The sequence below is a fragment of the Panicum hallii genome, chromosome 8 (genome assembly GCF_002211085.1).
Source record: "Panicum hallii strain FIL2 chromosome 8, PHallii_v3.1, whole genome shotgun sequence".
In the NCBI taxonomy this organism is placed as follows: domain Eukaryota; kingdom Viridiplantae; phylum Streptophyta; class Magnoliopsida; order Poales; family Poaceae; genus Panicum; species Panicum hallii.
In genome coordinates this window covers 5,996,100-6,012,012 of record NC_038049.1, presented here as the reverse complement: position 1 = coordinate 6,012,012, position 15,913 = coordinate 5,996,100, and the positions used below count along the sequence as shown (strand labels likewise).

General features: G+C 43.7%; 2 protein-coding genes across 4 annotated transcripts; both read left to right on the top strand.

The window, feature by feature from the left end:
- Positions 1-368: 368 nt before the first annotated feature.
- Positions 369-3,397, top strand: LOC112901930 (AP-2 complex subunit sigma-like). The gene is made up of 6 exons (XM_025970802.1): positions 369-558; positions 664-762; positions 849-899; positions 1,992-2,165; positions 2,554-2,613; positions 3,117-3,397. The coding sequence occupies exons 1-6, from the start codon at positions 556-558 to the stop codon at positions 3,156-3,158; spliced, it is 429 nt and encodes a 142-aa protein (XP_025826587.1). The 5' UTR covers positions 369-555; the 3' UTR covers positions 3,159-3,397.
- Positions 3,398-11,194: 7,797 nt separating this feature from the next.
- On the top strand, positions 11,195-14,043 carry LOC112902140 (zinc-finger homeodomain protein 4-like). Of its 3 annotated transcripts, none has more exons than XM_025971070.1 (2): positions 11,195-11,433; positions 12,392-14,043. In XM_025971070.1, the coding sequence occupies exon 2, from the start codon at positions 12,482-12,484 to the stop codon at positions 13,628-13,630; it is 1,149 nt and encodes a 382-aa protein (XP_025826855.1). In that variant the 5' UTR covers positions 11,195-11,433; positions 12,392-12,481; the 3' UTR covers positions 13,631-14,043. The 3 variants fall into 3 exon arrangements, with proteins under 3 accessions (XP_025826855.1, XP_025826856.1, XP_025826854.1); XM_025971071.1 differs by lacking the exon at positions 11,195-11,433 and adding an exon at positions 11,454-11,701; XM_025971069.1 differs by lacking the exon at positions 11,195-11,433 and adding an exon at positions 11,454-11,940.
- Positions 14,044-15,913: the final 1,870 nt, after the last annotated feature.

Sequence of the window (15,913 nt, the reverse complement as noted above, 5' to 3'; positions counted from 1 at the left end):
CACAATATGAAGATATTAGTATTAGTATATAGAATTTGTGCTCATGGCCACGTGGTCGGCGCTGGCATAAACTCATGGTCATGTAGGGCTGTAGGGTGATCTATCTTATTTTTGCTCTGCAATCACAAAGCTAAAACTGTTTTTCTCGCTACCATAGAGCGATGACGTAATAATTTTGTAATTCTTGTTGTCGGCGTGTTATTTTGGAAATACCAGAAAAGGTGCATTAAAAAATAAAATTGTTTTCCTTCACGATTCTGCTCATTTTTCTTGTTTGATTGCCTTGGCAAACCATAGAAAATTTTACTTTCTGAAGGGGGGATATGCTAAAATCAGAAGCCGTGGATGCCTGGGCAACAGGCCGCAGACTTGAGACTTCTGACTTCTGACTTCTGACTGTGTGGGCGGTGACCGGAGAGGCACCTCGGCTTCCCTCGTCTGACCGTCAGCGCCGAAGGGGAAAAGGAAAACGGAGCGGTTCTTGTTTCTCTCCCCAGCGCAAGCAGGTGGCGGAATCAACCCAAAACCTTGCCGGATTTCCGACCTGATTACGACATGGTAACTCGCGCCCAATCGATTCGAGTGCTCGTGGGATCCCCTCGGTAATCTTCCAATCGGATCTGACTGAAACTTTCGTCTTTTCCTTGGCATGGGGCGGTGCAGATCCGGTTCATCCTGCTGCAGAACCGGCAGGGGAAGACGCGGCTGGCCAAGTACTACGTCCCGCTCGAGGATTCGGAAAAGCACAAGGTCGAGTACGAGGTGAGATGCGTGGATCAGAGCTGCTTTCAATCCCGTTCTTGATTTTGTGTTCGGGTTTATTGATTCGGTTTCTTGCTGGCCCGCAGGTGCACCGGCTGGTCGTCAATCGGGACCCCAAGTTCACCAATTTCGTCGAGGTAACTCTGGTTCCTCGATCTTTGCAAATTCTTCTTAGGGTAGTAATTGAGCATGGTTAGAAAGGTCGTGGCATGTGGGAGGTGGACCAAATGCGAGTTTAGGGATAAATGAGAGTTCATTTCCATTGATGACAGTAACAACTGAGCAGATGATGTGGTCTGTTGATCAAGAATTAAAGACTTGTAATGTCGACACTATCTGAGTGAATATGTGACCTTTGTGAGTGAATGCATGACATATGCCGTATGAATAGGTTCTTTTTTATCGGCGTTTCGATTTCTTGGTGGAAATTCTGTTAAGGCTGTCACCTAGTAGATTGATTTGTGGATATATATGTCTGGTTATCTAACATAACGTACTATTATTCTGTTGGTTCACCATGTGACTTGGGATAGTCCGGATTAATCTCTGAGACTCACCACTAGTCTTATTGCTAGTGACCATTGTATTGTTGAATGTCAATGAAGCAACTAGAACTAGATCTTCGTCAATACAAGCTGTATATACAGGGATATACTTGTGAAATTACTTTCAATTCTTTTCAGAATTTTTCATATTAATATGAGGGAGGACGGGAGGGAGAGTAAATGGAGCCTATCCTTCTGTCTGATTTAAAAGATTGAAAAATAAATTCAAGTCATGTGCAAAAACATATAAATCCTTTTCATTGCTGGTTGGAAGATTTGTCACTGGATTCAATATTTTGCAAACAAAACGCAGTCCAGGCCATATTCAGTCCAATGTGAAGCTCATGTTTGGATATAAACAGTAGAATTATTAATGACTGGCATAGATTGTGTACCTATGAGTCTGTTGGTCCAAATTGTTTGTTCATGTAGCAGAGTTGGCTTTGAAATCTCCATTTTGTAACTATGAGCCTGTTGGTTAAAATCGTTTGTTCATGTAGCAGGTTTGGTTTTTAATCCCCCAGTAACATGACTAGTTTTATACTACCTTGTGGATAGATGTTAAATGGAAAGTATAAATCAATTTCCGATTAAAGTATTTGCTGTACCTTTACCGATCCATGTAGGTCCTGAATTTTCTAGTACTTCATTTTCTCCAGCTAATCTGGAATTTTTCTTATGCAGTTTCGCACGCACAAAGTTATCTACAGAAGATATGCAGGGCTGTTTTTTTCAATTTGTGTGGACATAACTGACAACGAGTTGGCATACTTGGAATGTATTCACTTGTTTGTCGAGATATTGGACCATTTCTTTAGCAATGTTTGTGAGCTTGATTTGGTGTTTAATTTTCACAAGGTAACAGATCTTTCTTTTTCTAGTTTACCCTGTAAAATTCTTTGTTTGTGGCACAGTTATGATCGTTGATGCTGATGATCCCTTTATGTGTATTAAATGAAACACCCCATTGGACTAACCAGTGGACTTGTTTATACTCTTTCTGCTTCACTGTTTTCCATGATCAAAACAATACATATGTAGCCTTTCTTGTTTCACTACTTAGCATTGCAAGTGATAGTTTCACATGGTCATATAGCTTCATTCAAATGCCAAGAAAACATCTGTCAGAAATCAGCTGACTAAACACTGAACATACAATGTAGCTTTATAAACGTTGGTTTTTATAATTTTAGCAATTTAAGTTCAGAATCTACGAATTCTTATTTCTGTTCTCTTTATCTTGAAGGTTTATCTGATATTAGATGAATTTATTCTTGCTGGAGAGCTGCAAGAAACAAGCAAAAAGGTATACGTCATTTCCCCCTCTCTTTTTGGAGTATCTACTTCCACAACTAGTAGCACTTGGATATATCAGTTCTCCGGTGCTCTTTAAAATATCTGATTTCGCTCTGATTTGGAAAGTTACCATGAACTGGCTTTTGACTTTATTTCTTAGGTTATTGCATTTGACTAGCATATGTCAATAATTTCTTGACCTGTAACCTTCTCATCAGTATCCTTTCAGATGGACTTTATTTAGTTTTGACAATTTTGCATGTAGCATGACAGAACTAAATACTATCGCACATGTCCAGTACTAGTGATGCTTATTTTTTTACTTTTCTTCATATCTGTTGTTCGTTAGATGCAATGGCAATTTTCACATTGGAGCCTAAGATGTGATAACTGACTTGTATTATAATCTTGATTCACCTGTCCATCGCCCTACCAATGATTCCAAGTGTTGGCTTTCGTGTTAAAGCATAGATATTGAATTAATGATAATTAATACCCCTTTCACTTTTGCAGGCGATAATTGAGCGAATGGGTGAACTGGAGAAGCTGGATTGAGGATGAGAGGGAAGAGGCAGCTGCTCGTGTGCCCCATGGGTGCTCACCGTTTGTACAATAATTTGTAGGTGTTGTGCATTTAATTTTGACGTTCTTCATTTCGGATTTCACTGGTTGACTTGGTGAATGGCCCATGCTGTCACTTTTGTCTTGAGGTTCCTAAAGGTTCCTGAAGAGTTAAAAAAACAATCAATCATTGTCTAGAGGTGATTCGTTGAACTTGCTGTGTTTTGTGCCTACTGTTCCTCTTAACCTTTTTGGTTTATGCTGTTTTCCTTTGCTTTGCTCCGTGGAACGATGTGCCACGTAGATTGGATTATTCGAGTCAGATCAACTGAAATGCCACATATATGAGATTCTCCGGCTCGCTTGACACTGCATTATTTTGTATGCTTGATGAGATGGACAATGTGCCATGACCCTTTGCTCTTATCCTCTATGCATTCAAGGGTTTCCTGTACACGGTTTGGTTTGGGCCGCAAATGGATGCGTACAATAAGGGATTTTTCGTGGTTGGCCATAGCATCGGATCAATTTGATTATTTTACCGATCAACGATAACATTGTCATTGTGATGAATAAAGCATATTCTTCCCGCATCAGTAGCATGGAGTATAAAGCAGCAAAAACAAGACGGTCAAAAACTGAACATCGATGAACAAGTAGTGGGATGATTCTTCTTGGGCCGAGCTGTGTAGTCTGCAATCTGCTAGAGAAAGCCTAGTAAATAAGGGCTGACCCAATAAGGTTCAGCAAGGGGGATGGAGTAGAGTAAGGTGGCGGTGTACACAACATTTCCCGAGATTTAGCAAGGCTTGCAGAGCAGAGTAGCTGAAGAGGAAGACGACGATGATCAAAGGTTGCATGATGGCCCGTAATCGAAAGAATCTGAACGGTGATGAAATCATCCAGCCAGATCACTGCTCTTTGCATGTGGCCCTGCTGAGCACGTACGTGTCTGGCCATCCGGGCTTAGCTACCAGACTGATTCGAGTGTCAGTTACGCATGACGAACGCATGTGCCACGGCTGACGCTAGTAATGGAGGTTCATCCAAATTATCCTGCTGCCCTGCTCCGGCCATGCGACCATGCCAGGGCCTGATCCCTGAATGGTGTGGACCAGCAGCCGGTGATGAGATGACAAACTAGAGGTTGGTTCACCAGCAGGTCAGCTAGGTTTACTCATCAGCTTGTTAATTTGTAGGATTCTGTAAATACTTGTATGTAGACATGTAGCATTAGTGGTCGGCCTTGCTTTTCCTCGTTCAGGCTGCAGCCAAGTAGAGCTTGTAGTTCTAGTGGCGACGTAAACCAAGTTCAACAGGTCGACCCACGAGGATGTCCAAATTACAAATCAGAATAAAAAAAATCAAAGCAAAGGTTATACTTTACCTTGAAATGGTTACTATTTCCGTTCTCAGATATATGACGTTTATAACAAACGAATTAGTTCTTAACTTTGGACCGATTAACTTAAGCTTAGACATCATATGATACAGAATGGAGTGACTATGTCTAGAGTCCATATTTTTTTGTTAATTCTGACTCATACTTATGATGTAATAAAATATGACAAGAGCTATATTTGTACCAACAAAAAATGTGGTTCCCCAGAGGTTGACGTAGACAGAATGTACAGTGATAAAAAAATAGCGCGCACATGTAAGCAGACTGTGCAAATGTGCACGTGTGAATCCTTTGTTCCTAATTCTGAATAAGGTGTACCTACATATACATTGGAGGGAAGAAACAGGAGGATGTTATATAGTGGTTATATCTCTTGGCAACTAGAGTAATTCCAGAAGTTATTGCACTCTCACATTAGGCCACTCATTTTACACCTTGTCAGTTATTGCCAGATAATAACTTTGGTTGTTTAGGAAAGGGAAAAGTCCGGTTTACACCTTCGAATTATCGCAGAAGTCCGATTTTCAACGTTCATCTACAAAACTGGACAAATTTGACCCCTAGAGTGGTTTCGAAGGTGTTCTTGTATTTTTATTTAAAAAGTAAAAAAAATTGAATTAGATCTAAAAAATCAAAACTACTTCATTTTAAATCAGAAAAATATGAAACTAGTACCAACATTTTTCTAAAAATATAACTAATCAAAACTAATCTTGGCTCCATCGTTCCATTGCATTTTATAGTTTATTTAAATTATATAATGAAAACAATATATTCTCATCATAACTGGTTGTAGTATATACGTTTAATTTATAGAAAAACTGATATAAGCTCTTTTGTGTTAAATATATTTTTAGCTGAATTTACTTCATAGAAGACATAGCATACACATCCAAAAGAAGAAGAACTGACTTGGCGCACATTGCAGTGGCGAAACTAATATAGTGTTTTTAAAACAGTATATTTAATTTTTAAGAATTTTATTATCTAAAATGTTTCGCGTGGGTTCCACTGATTTTCTGATGAAATGGTGCATATGAGTATACTCAACATTGGCAAGTTGAGTTACCCAACACATTTTGTGTTTATGTTAACCCTATATCTTGAGTAATCTGTAAAAATTTTAAATGACAAGAACCATCCCCCATGACGTCTGAATAACTTGTGTTGACCAGCATGAATCACACTCAACCACCACTAGTGGGAGTAATAATGCTCGGTTCTATGGTTAAGTTAAAGTGAATATGCCAAATTCAGTTGTCTATTAGTCAACCATATTTTATACACACGTGTACCCACTAAGTTAACAAGTGTAAACCATGCCGCTATTAAGGTGACACTTGTATCTATGCATGTGTAGGCCCTTGTAGAATGGGGATGTTGTGAATTCAATCTTTTTCTAATGACATATGTATAAAATGGATTCTCTAAATATGGTTCATAATTAATTTTAATATGGTTCATAATTAATTCTAGTGACGGTTTCTTAGACCAGTCCCAATGGGAGTTTCATGAAGAATTTCATAGCATTAAATTCTATGCTACGTCATCAATTTTGCTGACATGGCTAGGAGAGAGAAGGAGGGAGTTTATTGGGATGAGAGAGCTCTATGAAACTCAGCCGGCACAATTATCTAGTTCTCAGTCTTGGTAACTATGGTATAAAACTGTTCACTGAGACTAGCCTTATTAGACCTTGACAAATGGTATAGAGTCGTATCATGCATGTCATTTGACCACCATCTGTCATTCATGTGTGGGACTAGGTAGCAGCGTGTCAGTCCATGACGTAGAAAAGGGTGTCAAGTGGACTCGCTCCCCCTATTTTCCTCATCCTAGTCCCGGTAATTTGGCTTTTTTTTGCCGAGATCTTGGAATCAATAAATTGCACCCATTAGCCAGAACACTATATAAGCACGGCTTGTTCTCGCTTATGTCTCTACCTCTGACCCTGTTAGTTTCAAGCAGTGTGAGTGCAATTTTGATCATCCTAAGTTTCTATTGTTGCAAAGAGACTTTTGTTTCATAGTCTTATCGATCAAGATTGTCATGGTATCTTTTTAGGAGGACGGAACGTGGTGGAGCTTTGCTGTCGTAGTAAACCTCAATTCAAAGTTTGAAGGTAACAACCACAGCATTCTTTTGGACCACTTGTTTCTGAAATTCTTGATTATTTAATGATGTATGAGTTATCCTTCTAGTATTGGCCTGTTATTTTGATATTCATTGACTTAATAATCTCATCGTATCATTTTCTTGTAATATTGTTTCCTAAATCACTCTGTAAATCTGAATAATACTCGATAAAAAATTTGTGTGCTCTTAGGTGCTAATACTCACTATATATACGTGAGCTCATATATATGTAAAATAATATTCCTGAAAGTGGGAGCAGGTTACATCTGTGACCATTGTTTGACATCCTAGAATTTCTAGGGTAGGGGGGCGAGTGGTGCCTCTGTAGTTATCTCCAATAACTCATCATTTTTATTCCTGAGTAAAAGGGGAATACACGCGCGCGCCAATACCCAAAATAAATTAAAAGTCTTTATTAAAAAAATTTAAAACACACCATTCACAGTTGTTCACATATATTAGGCACCAAATGTATTAAATAATTGAGTCAGACCTACAAGAAACTCTATCTCCAGCTCGCAAAAAAGATATATTATTTTTAATGTCAGTATTAATTCCTCTATTCCAGTCATCAACTCAATTTTTAGAATCCAAAAAAGTCCACATCCTAAAAGATTTAATTAGGACTGTTTATAACTCCAGAATTTTATAGGAACTTTAGTCTGCGTGTATTTTATAAAACAATTCGCATCATAAGAATGGAGGAAACATTTCATACACAAAATGAAGGGTAAGGGGAACTTTTTCTTGAAAGAAGGATTTTATACTCTGCTATTAAAAATGTAAATAGATTCTTGGTCTCTAGAAATCAATGTAGTTTTCAATGACATTTTTCTTAAGTATTTTCTACTAGCATGAAGACCACCACATTTTTAACTAATTATTAGATGTAATAGAAGAGAACACTTTGCAAATTAGTATATCTGCATCAACAAGTACGTATCTTTCAGTATAATCATTTTGCAAGGATATATAATTTCTTTTGAAGTGTGCATCCAACACCTCGATCAGCTAAAGTTAAGAACTTCAAGCAATGCACTAGTGAACTGTACAACCGCCTATTTTTTTTTGCAATTTTTTGGAAAGATTTTTATATTTGGATCCGTATCGGCGCCGTGACTTTTGGTGCCATATCGGGGTCCATTTCTTCAAAGCTTTCTGCTAGGGGTCCAAAGGTAAAAAAAAATTCAAAGAAGGACTAAATTGCATCCCCCGCGCCCCCCTCTTCACTGATCTTCACGCCAACTGCTAACCCTCACTCAGAAACATACTAGCTCATTTAATGGCATTGAATATGCAAAGCCAAGACAATCCTGTGATCCATTGAATTTGGGGGCTACATCAACCAAACATCGAATCCTGAGGCTGAGCTTTCATGCATATCCAGGTTAGGTTGGATAACTCAGCCAGTGGTCCACTGTTAGAGCATGCGTGAATAAATCTCCCCATTTTACTCCTCTTTCCAACGATGTTTTAACAAAAGATGTCCAAACACGAGCTAACACGCTGCAGCTTTTTAAGATGCCCTTTTTTTTTTCTTGGATTGCTTTAATTCTAGTCTAGTTAAGTATTTTTCTGTGTCTACTTTTTTTCCATCTCTCATACGGACACAATCAGTAGAACGCGGAGCGGTTTTAGAGGGGGTCAAACGCCATTACTAGTGTTAAATCTCTCAGCCCACAATTCATATAGAGAAAAAGGCACCAAACAAATGACATGCTGAGATTACATCACTGAGGCTGCATCAGCCGTGTCACTATACGTTGAAATGACGTATTGCTATTTACATCATTGAAATAAAGGAGTATTCATTTCCTCATAAATCATTTAGCGCAGTGCTACAGCAGCCCAGCCCAATATTGCCTACCAGTCCTAGTCATAGTCTAATCTGAGCCCAAGCCCAACCTGACATAAATCCGAGCAGATTCAGAAATTCTATAGAACCAGTGCTAGTATATGTTTGCCACTAATATACTCTTATAGAACCAATCCTTAATTTAGAGAAACATAAGAGTTTACATCTAGAAAGAACATCCATTTAAGACTTGGTGTGTTATGATGCATAAATCACATAAAGATAGAGTAAATGTAAAAGTATATTTGACATATTCTCAAATATCAACATATATAGGCCTAATAACATGTTGCTGACACCTCTCAGCAATATTAAAAAAAAAGCCCACAACAGGCATAGGCACAGAAAAATAAAAAAATTATCAAACAAAACAAAAATACACAGAAGGTCAACAAAGGTAGCTGGAATGAGGCTTAAGTAGAATAAAGCAGCAAGATATTGAAGAATAAAGTGATAGTGATGTGCAAGGCAGGCGCCAGAAAACCAAAAGGCGAAGCAAAAATACGCATAACTGCAATAGGGGAGCTCACCCTGTCTAGGCTTTGAATGAACCAACCTTACATGAACAGGGAAAGAAAAGCAAAGGCAAAAAAAAAGGAGAACAAAATAAATTCAGAGAAAGCTAAGGATGCATATATGCACCTTTAATCTCTTTTCTCCGTGGAGAGATATTCCTGGATCATCCAGCCTTATATTGTTCTAAAGATCTCATGGAGGAAAGAATGAACATTCCTTGTGATATTGGGGGACATTCAGTTGATAGAAAGAAAAAGTCGGGTGTCTTGTATGTAGTACCCTAAAGATCATTCTGTGTGCACTTGCATTGCTTAGGCAGCACTTTATAATATTCACCACCAAAAGAAGTGATTAGGACCGTTCCCCCTCCCCCACGTGGAAAGGGGAATCTAATTCCCATGCAAGGTGATTATCTAATCCCAACGGATTCCATCATGTGCCCTAAACTGAAGCTTTGTGCTGTTAAAGAAAGACTTGGCAATTTTAACTTTTCTTTCTAGGCAGGCAGGGGAATGTTTGTGCAGTGAAGGACAAGAGCACTCACCCATCCGCTAGGGACTAGGCATAGGAGTAGGCATGCACACCCCCAGCAACATTTCATTCAGGCAGCTGGTAGAGAGATAAAAGTTGCAGGATCCAAAGCTTTGGGTTTAGTGGGCCTGAGTAATGCATGCCTTTGCACACCCCAAGGTGATGCAGTAGGTGCTAACTCAAATCATGCCACTGGGCAATTATGAGAATCTTTGGGATGACATCTTGTACTCTTCTATGACCATACTAGCAACATATTTAAACTGAACTGATTTCCTCCCTTCAAAAAAAGACTGTGGGCTTTGTCTTGATTAGGATGTAATCATCATCTAACTAATCTAGTCAGGGGCTCTGACTAAAACAAAAGGTGTCAAACTAACCCTGCTGTCTGCTAACCTGGGTTTATTTTATTGGTTGCTAGCATCACTACTTTATGCTGCCACATGCCATTTTGACCCTTGAGGGCCTGCACATTGCAATCCTGCTGCTGTCGTTGCACATTTCAAGGAGGCATGAGATGATTGGTTAGTGGTGTGGTCATTGTGGGGTACCATTAGGACACGGTGGTATGGTCAACTCTTAGGGCACAATGATGCACTTCTGTGTGATACAGACAAACCCACTATGCTCTCCTCCTACAATCTGATGGCTGATAAGATGCTGCGTGCTGCTAACACTGTGGTCATTTTGGGGTCATGGGTGCCTTAAGCATTTTTTTTTGTACTACTGACTATGCTCTGTAGCAAATTGTTTGGTGATTGCACTAATAGCTGTTAGGGTATGGAGACGCGCCTATATCTTGCTTAAACTAATTGCGTGGCGTTCTTCAGACCACCAAAGATCAGTTTGTCGGTATGCGCGTTTGTTCTTTGTGCTGACTGCCGTGTTTTTGGTCCTGTTAACATCACGAGAAACGGAAAGGTATGGGCAAATGGAGTCTTCTGCCTGTTTTGAGGACTCATACTATTACGTAAGTAAATTAAAAATTTATAAATCACTATGTAAAATATTTAAACAGATTGTGTTTGATCTTATCATGCTTGTTTTTTTTTGTACTATTATCGTCATCATTTGATTTCTATAGTTGATGCTAATCTGTGATTTAGGTGGTGCTGTGATACTTCATTAGGACAATTACATGGCTTATGTGTTGGCTAAGTTATGCTTCAAAATATATTCAGTTTAGAAAACTAAATAAAAATTGGGCACCGTAGTTATGGCTTGTGATCAGCAGGCAAAGACTGTCCATCATGAATAGGCCCCTCTATCATGCATGACAAATAAATACTGAGCACAAGGTTTTTGTGAAAACATGGTGCCCATGAGAGAGCATTAACTGAGTGCCTTTTCCATTGGAGATCTCTTTAACTCTCCTCTCTCTGACAAAATAAAATCAGAGAGAGAAGGGACAACAGAAATATCATTCTTTTGGATCTCAAAAACAAAAATATCAAGTTTGGGCTGGGCATCCTCTCTCTCCCCTCTGACAGGCCACTGCCTCTCCCATCTCTCTCTGAAGGAAACTTGGATTCCTGATAGTGCAAGCAAAGCAAAGCAAGCACCAGACGCTACTATTTCTCTTAGAATCCTCCTACAAAATTCTCTGTCTCTGCTCTTTCTCTCTCTCTCCTCTAAGCCTCGTCCATAAGTGCTCCTTCTCATCTTTCCTCTCTCTTGTTTTCTTTTATCGCCACATTGCAGCGGCCGGCTAGCATGGCCTAGCGAGCCCGCTAGTCACCTCACTGCAATGGTGGAAGCTGCAAAGGCTGAGTCCTTGCCCCCCCCCTGCTCCTTTGTCCTCTCGATTAGCCCTTGACGCATGCAACAAGGTTGGTTGGCTTTTGGTCTCTCTTCCTCCTCCACCCCCCCCCCTCTCTCTCTCTCTCTCTCTCTTCCTTGACTGTCCAGAGAGAGCAATCCAGTGGAGAAAATAAAATCTCTTGTGGTCTCCAAGACGCACCCTCACGGCCGCACACACAAACAAATATTGCACCTAGCTTACTAGACACAAAACATCTGCGCAGCAGCAGAGCTCCTCCTTCATAGCTTCCTCTAGTAGTCCTTGTTGCTCTGTGTCTGGTTCAAGGGGGAGGAGAGATAAGTGGTGTGTTGCCATTGCAAGCCTAGGATTTAAGAGAGAAAGAGAGAGTGTGGTCAAAGGCTGGTCCATAGCTCATACATACATCTAATGGGGGAGGAAAACAAAAGAATACAGTAGTCTAGAAGCAGTATATATATCAGTAACCAGTAAAAATCAAGCAGGCAGCTCAAAGTAACCCTGCTGCCTTTTGTAAGAACAGCCTCACTGTTCATCCTTCTTGCACTACAGCCACTGAGTGAGTAGCTTCTCCTTCCTCCGTTCCTTCCAAGTTGTATGTGATCTTGTTTTGCAGTGCATGGGGTCATGGGGAGGACCCCAAGAAAGCAGTAGAAGAAGAAGCTGTGGCAAGATAGATGATGTATAGGGCATGGCAGCAAGCAAGCACAGATAACAATATGCATTATTCTATGGCCTCATAATTTAGCAGCTTGCTTACCTCCTCCATCTTGGGTTTTGCAAGTAGTATCTTCTTGATAAGGTCCCAAGATCCCCCACCATGCACCTCACCTCAGTGCAGCCCCCTTTTTGTTCTCTCTCTCACCCTTTAGTGCCTCCTGTGTTGAGAGTCCCAAGAAACACTGAGAATTTTGTTGCATCTATCCTTGAGAGTGAGTGAGGGGAGCTCTGGGCGCCATCGGCCTTTTCTTGCTTGTTCTCTCATCATGGTTTCCATTGTGCCGCTGCAGAGAACAGAAGCGTCAGCAGCTGCTGCTGCAGCAAGAAGCATCTTCTCTCTGGAGAGGCGCCGCCGAGACGAGGAGGGATCAGGAGGAGGCATGGATCTGTCTGGCACGCAGGGCGAGCTCGCGATCCCAAGGCACGCCAACGTCGTCGTCTCTCCCTACGGTGCCGGCGTCGGCGGTGGGAGCGCCGGCGGCCATGTCCTGCAGTTGCACCATGGCAACAACAATGGCCAGTCCCCGGCGCTGCCTCCGTCGCCGCCTGCCGCGCCGGCAGAGGAGATGGAGAGCTCCGGGAAAAAGCGCGGGCTGGCGGCCGGCGCCGGCATTGGCGGCGGCGGGGGTAGCGCCGCGGTGAGGTACCGCGAGTGCCTGAAGAACCACGCGGCGGCCATCGGCGGCAACGCCACCGACGGGTGCGGCGAGTTCATGCCGAGCGGCGAGGAGGGCTCGCTGGAGGCGCTGAAGTGCTCCGCCTGCGGCTGCCACCGCAACTTCCACCGCAAGGAGGCGGACGACGACGACGACGTCGACATGTACGCCGTGGGCGACGGGTTCGGCCGCGGCCACGGCCCCCGCGCCGCCCACCGCCTCCTGGCCCCCGCCCTGCCGCACCACAGCAAGGGCGGCAGCGGCGGCGGGCTCCTGGTCTCCGCGGCCGACCCCTACGGCGCCTACGCCGCGGCGCGCGCGCTCCCCCCGGCGCTGCCGCCGCCGGGGCACGGGCACGGGCACGTCCACCACCTCCCCCACCACCAGTACGTGATGCCGCTGAACATGATGCACACCGGCTCGGAGTCCGACGACATGGACGGCGGCGCGGCGGGCGGCGGCGACGCGGAGCGCGGCGGCAGCGGCGGCTCGTCGTCGTCCAAGAAGCGGTTCCGCACCAAGTTCACCCCGGAGCAGAAGGCCCGCATGCTGGAGTTCGCGGAGCGCGTGGGGTGGCGCCTCCAGAAGCTGGACGACGGCATGGTGCAGGCCTTCTGCCAGGAGATCGGCGTGAAGCGGCGCGTGCTCAAGGTGTGGATGCACAACAACAAGCACAACCTCGCCACCAAGCGCCTGGAGACCTCGCCGCAGGAGCAGCCGGCGGTGGCGGCAGCCATGGCGTCCCCGCCGGCGCCGCCGCAGATGCCTCTCCAGATGATGCCCGCTGGAATGATGCCGCCGCCGCCGCAGGCCGCCGGGCCCTCCTGCCTCCGCGGCGGCCCCGGGTCCCCGCCGCCGCCCAAGCTCGAGTGACCGACTGACAAGGGAAGCTAAGGGAGGCGATCGCCATTCTGTCCCTGGTGATTCCTTCCATTCTTGATCCGTCCTGGTAACCCAGCTAGCAAACCGACCGCATATCGATCGGTCGCCATTTCACTGTTCCATTAAATCGGCCACCACAAGTGATCCACCGCCGTCCAAGCAGAGAGAGGAGTGAAGCGAAACAGCGAGAGAGAGAGAACATGCAAGGTTATTATCGTCTTTTTTCCCCTTTCTTTTTTCCGGTGTTTGTTGCTTTGTCATAAGGTAGGGGAGCAACCAAGCATGCATCATAGTAGGTGATTTTCAGCTGCGACTGGACTCATTTTCCTCTGATTTTTTTTCCCTGAAGAAAACCAAACATCCTAGACTATTTCACTTGTTATTTTCCTGGCTGGTGTCTCTGACTTGAAATGTCTGATGAGCTGAAGAATTGAGCTGTCGTTATGGACAGCTTCCTTTTCATTGAGTTCTGTGCCGGGATTTTGGAAGGGTGTGCGTGCATGATGGCGCGACGCGGCAGAGGTCTGAGGATCGAGCATGCATGTGCTGTGCCTTTCAGGATCACTGTTGATGCGGCATTCATTTGGATGTGCTGTGCAGGATTATGATCCATGCTTAAGTAAGCTGCGGCTGCTGTCGGCGCTGTTGACACTGCTGTGACAGTGTGCCTGATCTCACATCACCAGCATCACTAAGATTCAGCAGAAGGCAACAAATAAATTTAAGAAGATAGATAGAATATAGATAGAAGGGGGGGGAGAGAGAGAGAGAGTATTGCATTTAGGTGTGCATAAGAAGAAATTTCTGTTTTGTTTTGGGAAGCAAATTCAAGTGCAGCTGCCAAAATGTCCTGCATTGGGTTTGTGCATGGCCACCAAGCTAGGCCCCCAACCGAAGCCAAAACCAATCCGAACCAATCAGTCATGTGTGGGGTGTGCAGTGCAGGGGGGCAGGGGAGCATGTGCCCAGCCAATCCCAGCCGGTAATCCTTGCTTGCCTGTTGTGGCTGGCTGGCTGGCTTCTGGTCCTTGTTCTTGGAGAGGGACACAGAGGACGAAGGCAATCAAAGGAAGAGCACTGAACAATGCGTAGTGCTGGACAGGTGTATACTTCCAGCGAGCGCACGTTGCTCCCCGTGCTCCTGCAGTGCAGCAGAATTTCTTTTTTCTTCTTCTTGGCACAATACTCCCTTGAATTCTCTTTCTTGCATTTGGAAAAGCAGACGAACTTCCTGCGTTTTTTTTTTCTTGTAACTTGTAAGCAGGAAAGGACATTGATGCTGTAGAACAGGCTTGATGCAATGTTAAACAGTGGATCATCATCAGCAGGCAGATGGCGTGCATGGCCGTGCGCTCGGCTTTGTAGCTGCTGGCAGCCAGAGCCTACGGCCTAGCTTAGGGCGTAGAGTAGGTCCGGGTAGCCACCCTAGCTCACTGCTCAAACCGTGGTTTCCTCTGTACTTTGGCGGGGGGAAACGTCCGTGCGTTCTTGTCCGGAGGCACGGCCGTGTCACGACGCGCCCAGTACTCCTTTCATTTCCTTTTTTTCTAAGTTCTGATTTCTTTCCCATCAGCAAGGCACGCACGGCTCCTTTCACTGTATTACTACCTAGGACGGCACGGAAGAGCAGGGTTTCAACTTTTTATTTGGAGGAATTCCACTGGAAAATCACGCTGTTTTGTACGAAGTTAGCAGGTTCCTCTTGCAAGTAGCACAGTGTATTCGGAGGTCCGATGATTGTGCATTCTAATCTCTTTAAGAACATAAGAAATGAAGCACTAGTACAAAGCAAAACTGGCCGCGTCAGTAATGACATCTGAATGACTAAATCTGAATGTGCCTCTCCACATTGGCAACGTGTGGAGGCTCATCAGAATCATTCTTCTTTTTTTAAGGTCAGGTTCATCAGAAACAGAAACATTGGCAATAGCAAGCGTGCATTTGCACTATGCCTTTACTTGCAGCCTTGTTATCCTGCCCTTGATGGCAAAAGGGTTCTTGCATGCATGGTGCTCCTGCATGTCATACAGCAAAGATCTCCACTAGCTAGCTAGCGCTGGAAATAGCCAAACAAAGATTTAGCAAGGCCACAGCATCAGACCTCTCCACTAGCTACTATTATCCGAGCTGAGAGAGGGTGAATAGAGACAGGCATGGGATCTCTTTAATCATGGCATTGCTGAAACACACTGGCAAGGCACATGTGGGAATTGGGATTTGGGAGAGGAGAGCATGTGAGAGAAGATAGGTAGGTGTTCCAGATCCTCACGAGGT

What these genes read in the sequence shown, in the direction of transcription:
- LOC112901930 (XM_025970802.1), top strand. An exon ending in TGGTGTTTAATTTTCACAAG is followed by an intron (nt 2,166 to 2,553) that starts GTAACAGATCTT and finishes TTTATCTTGAAG; the next exon opens with GTTTATCTGATATTAGATGA. An exon ending in TGCAAGAAACAAGCAAAAAG is followed by an intron (nt 2,614 to 3,116) that starts GTATACGTCATT and finishes TCACTTTTGCAG; the next exon opens with GCGATAATTGAGCGAATGGG.
- LOC112902140 (XM_025971070.1), top strand. Translation starts at nt 12,482, where the DNA reads ATGGATCTGTCTGGCACGCAGGGCGAGCTCGCGATCCCAAGGCACGCC.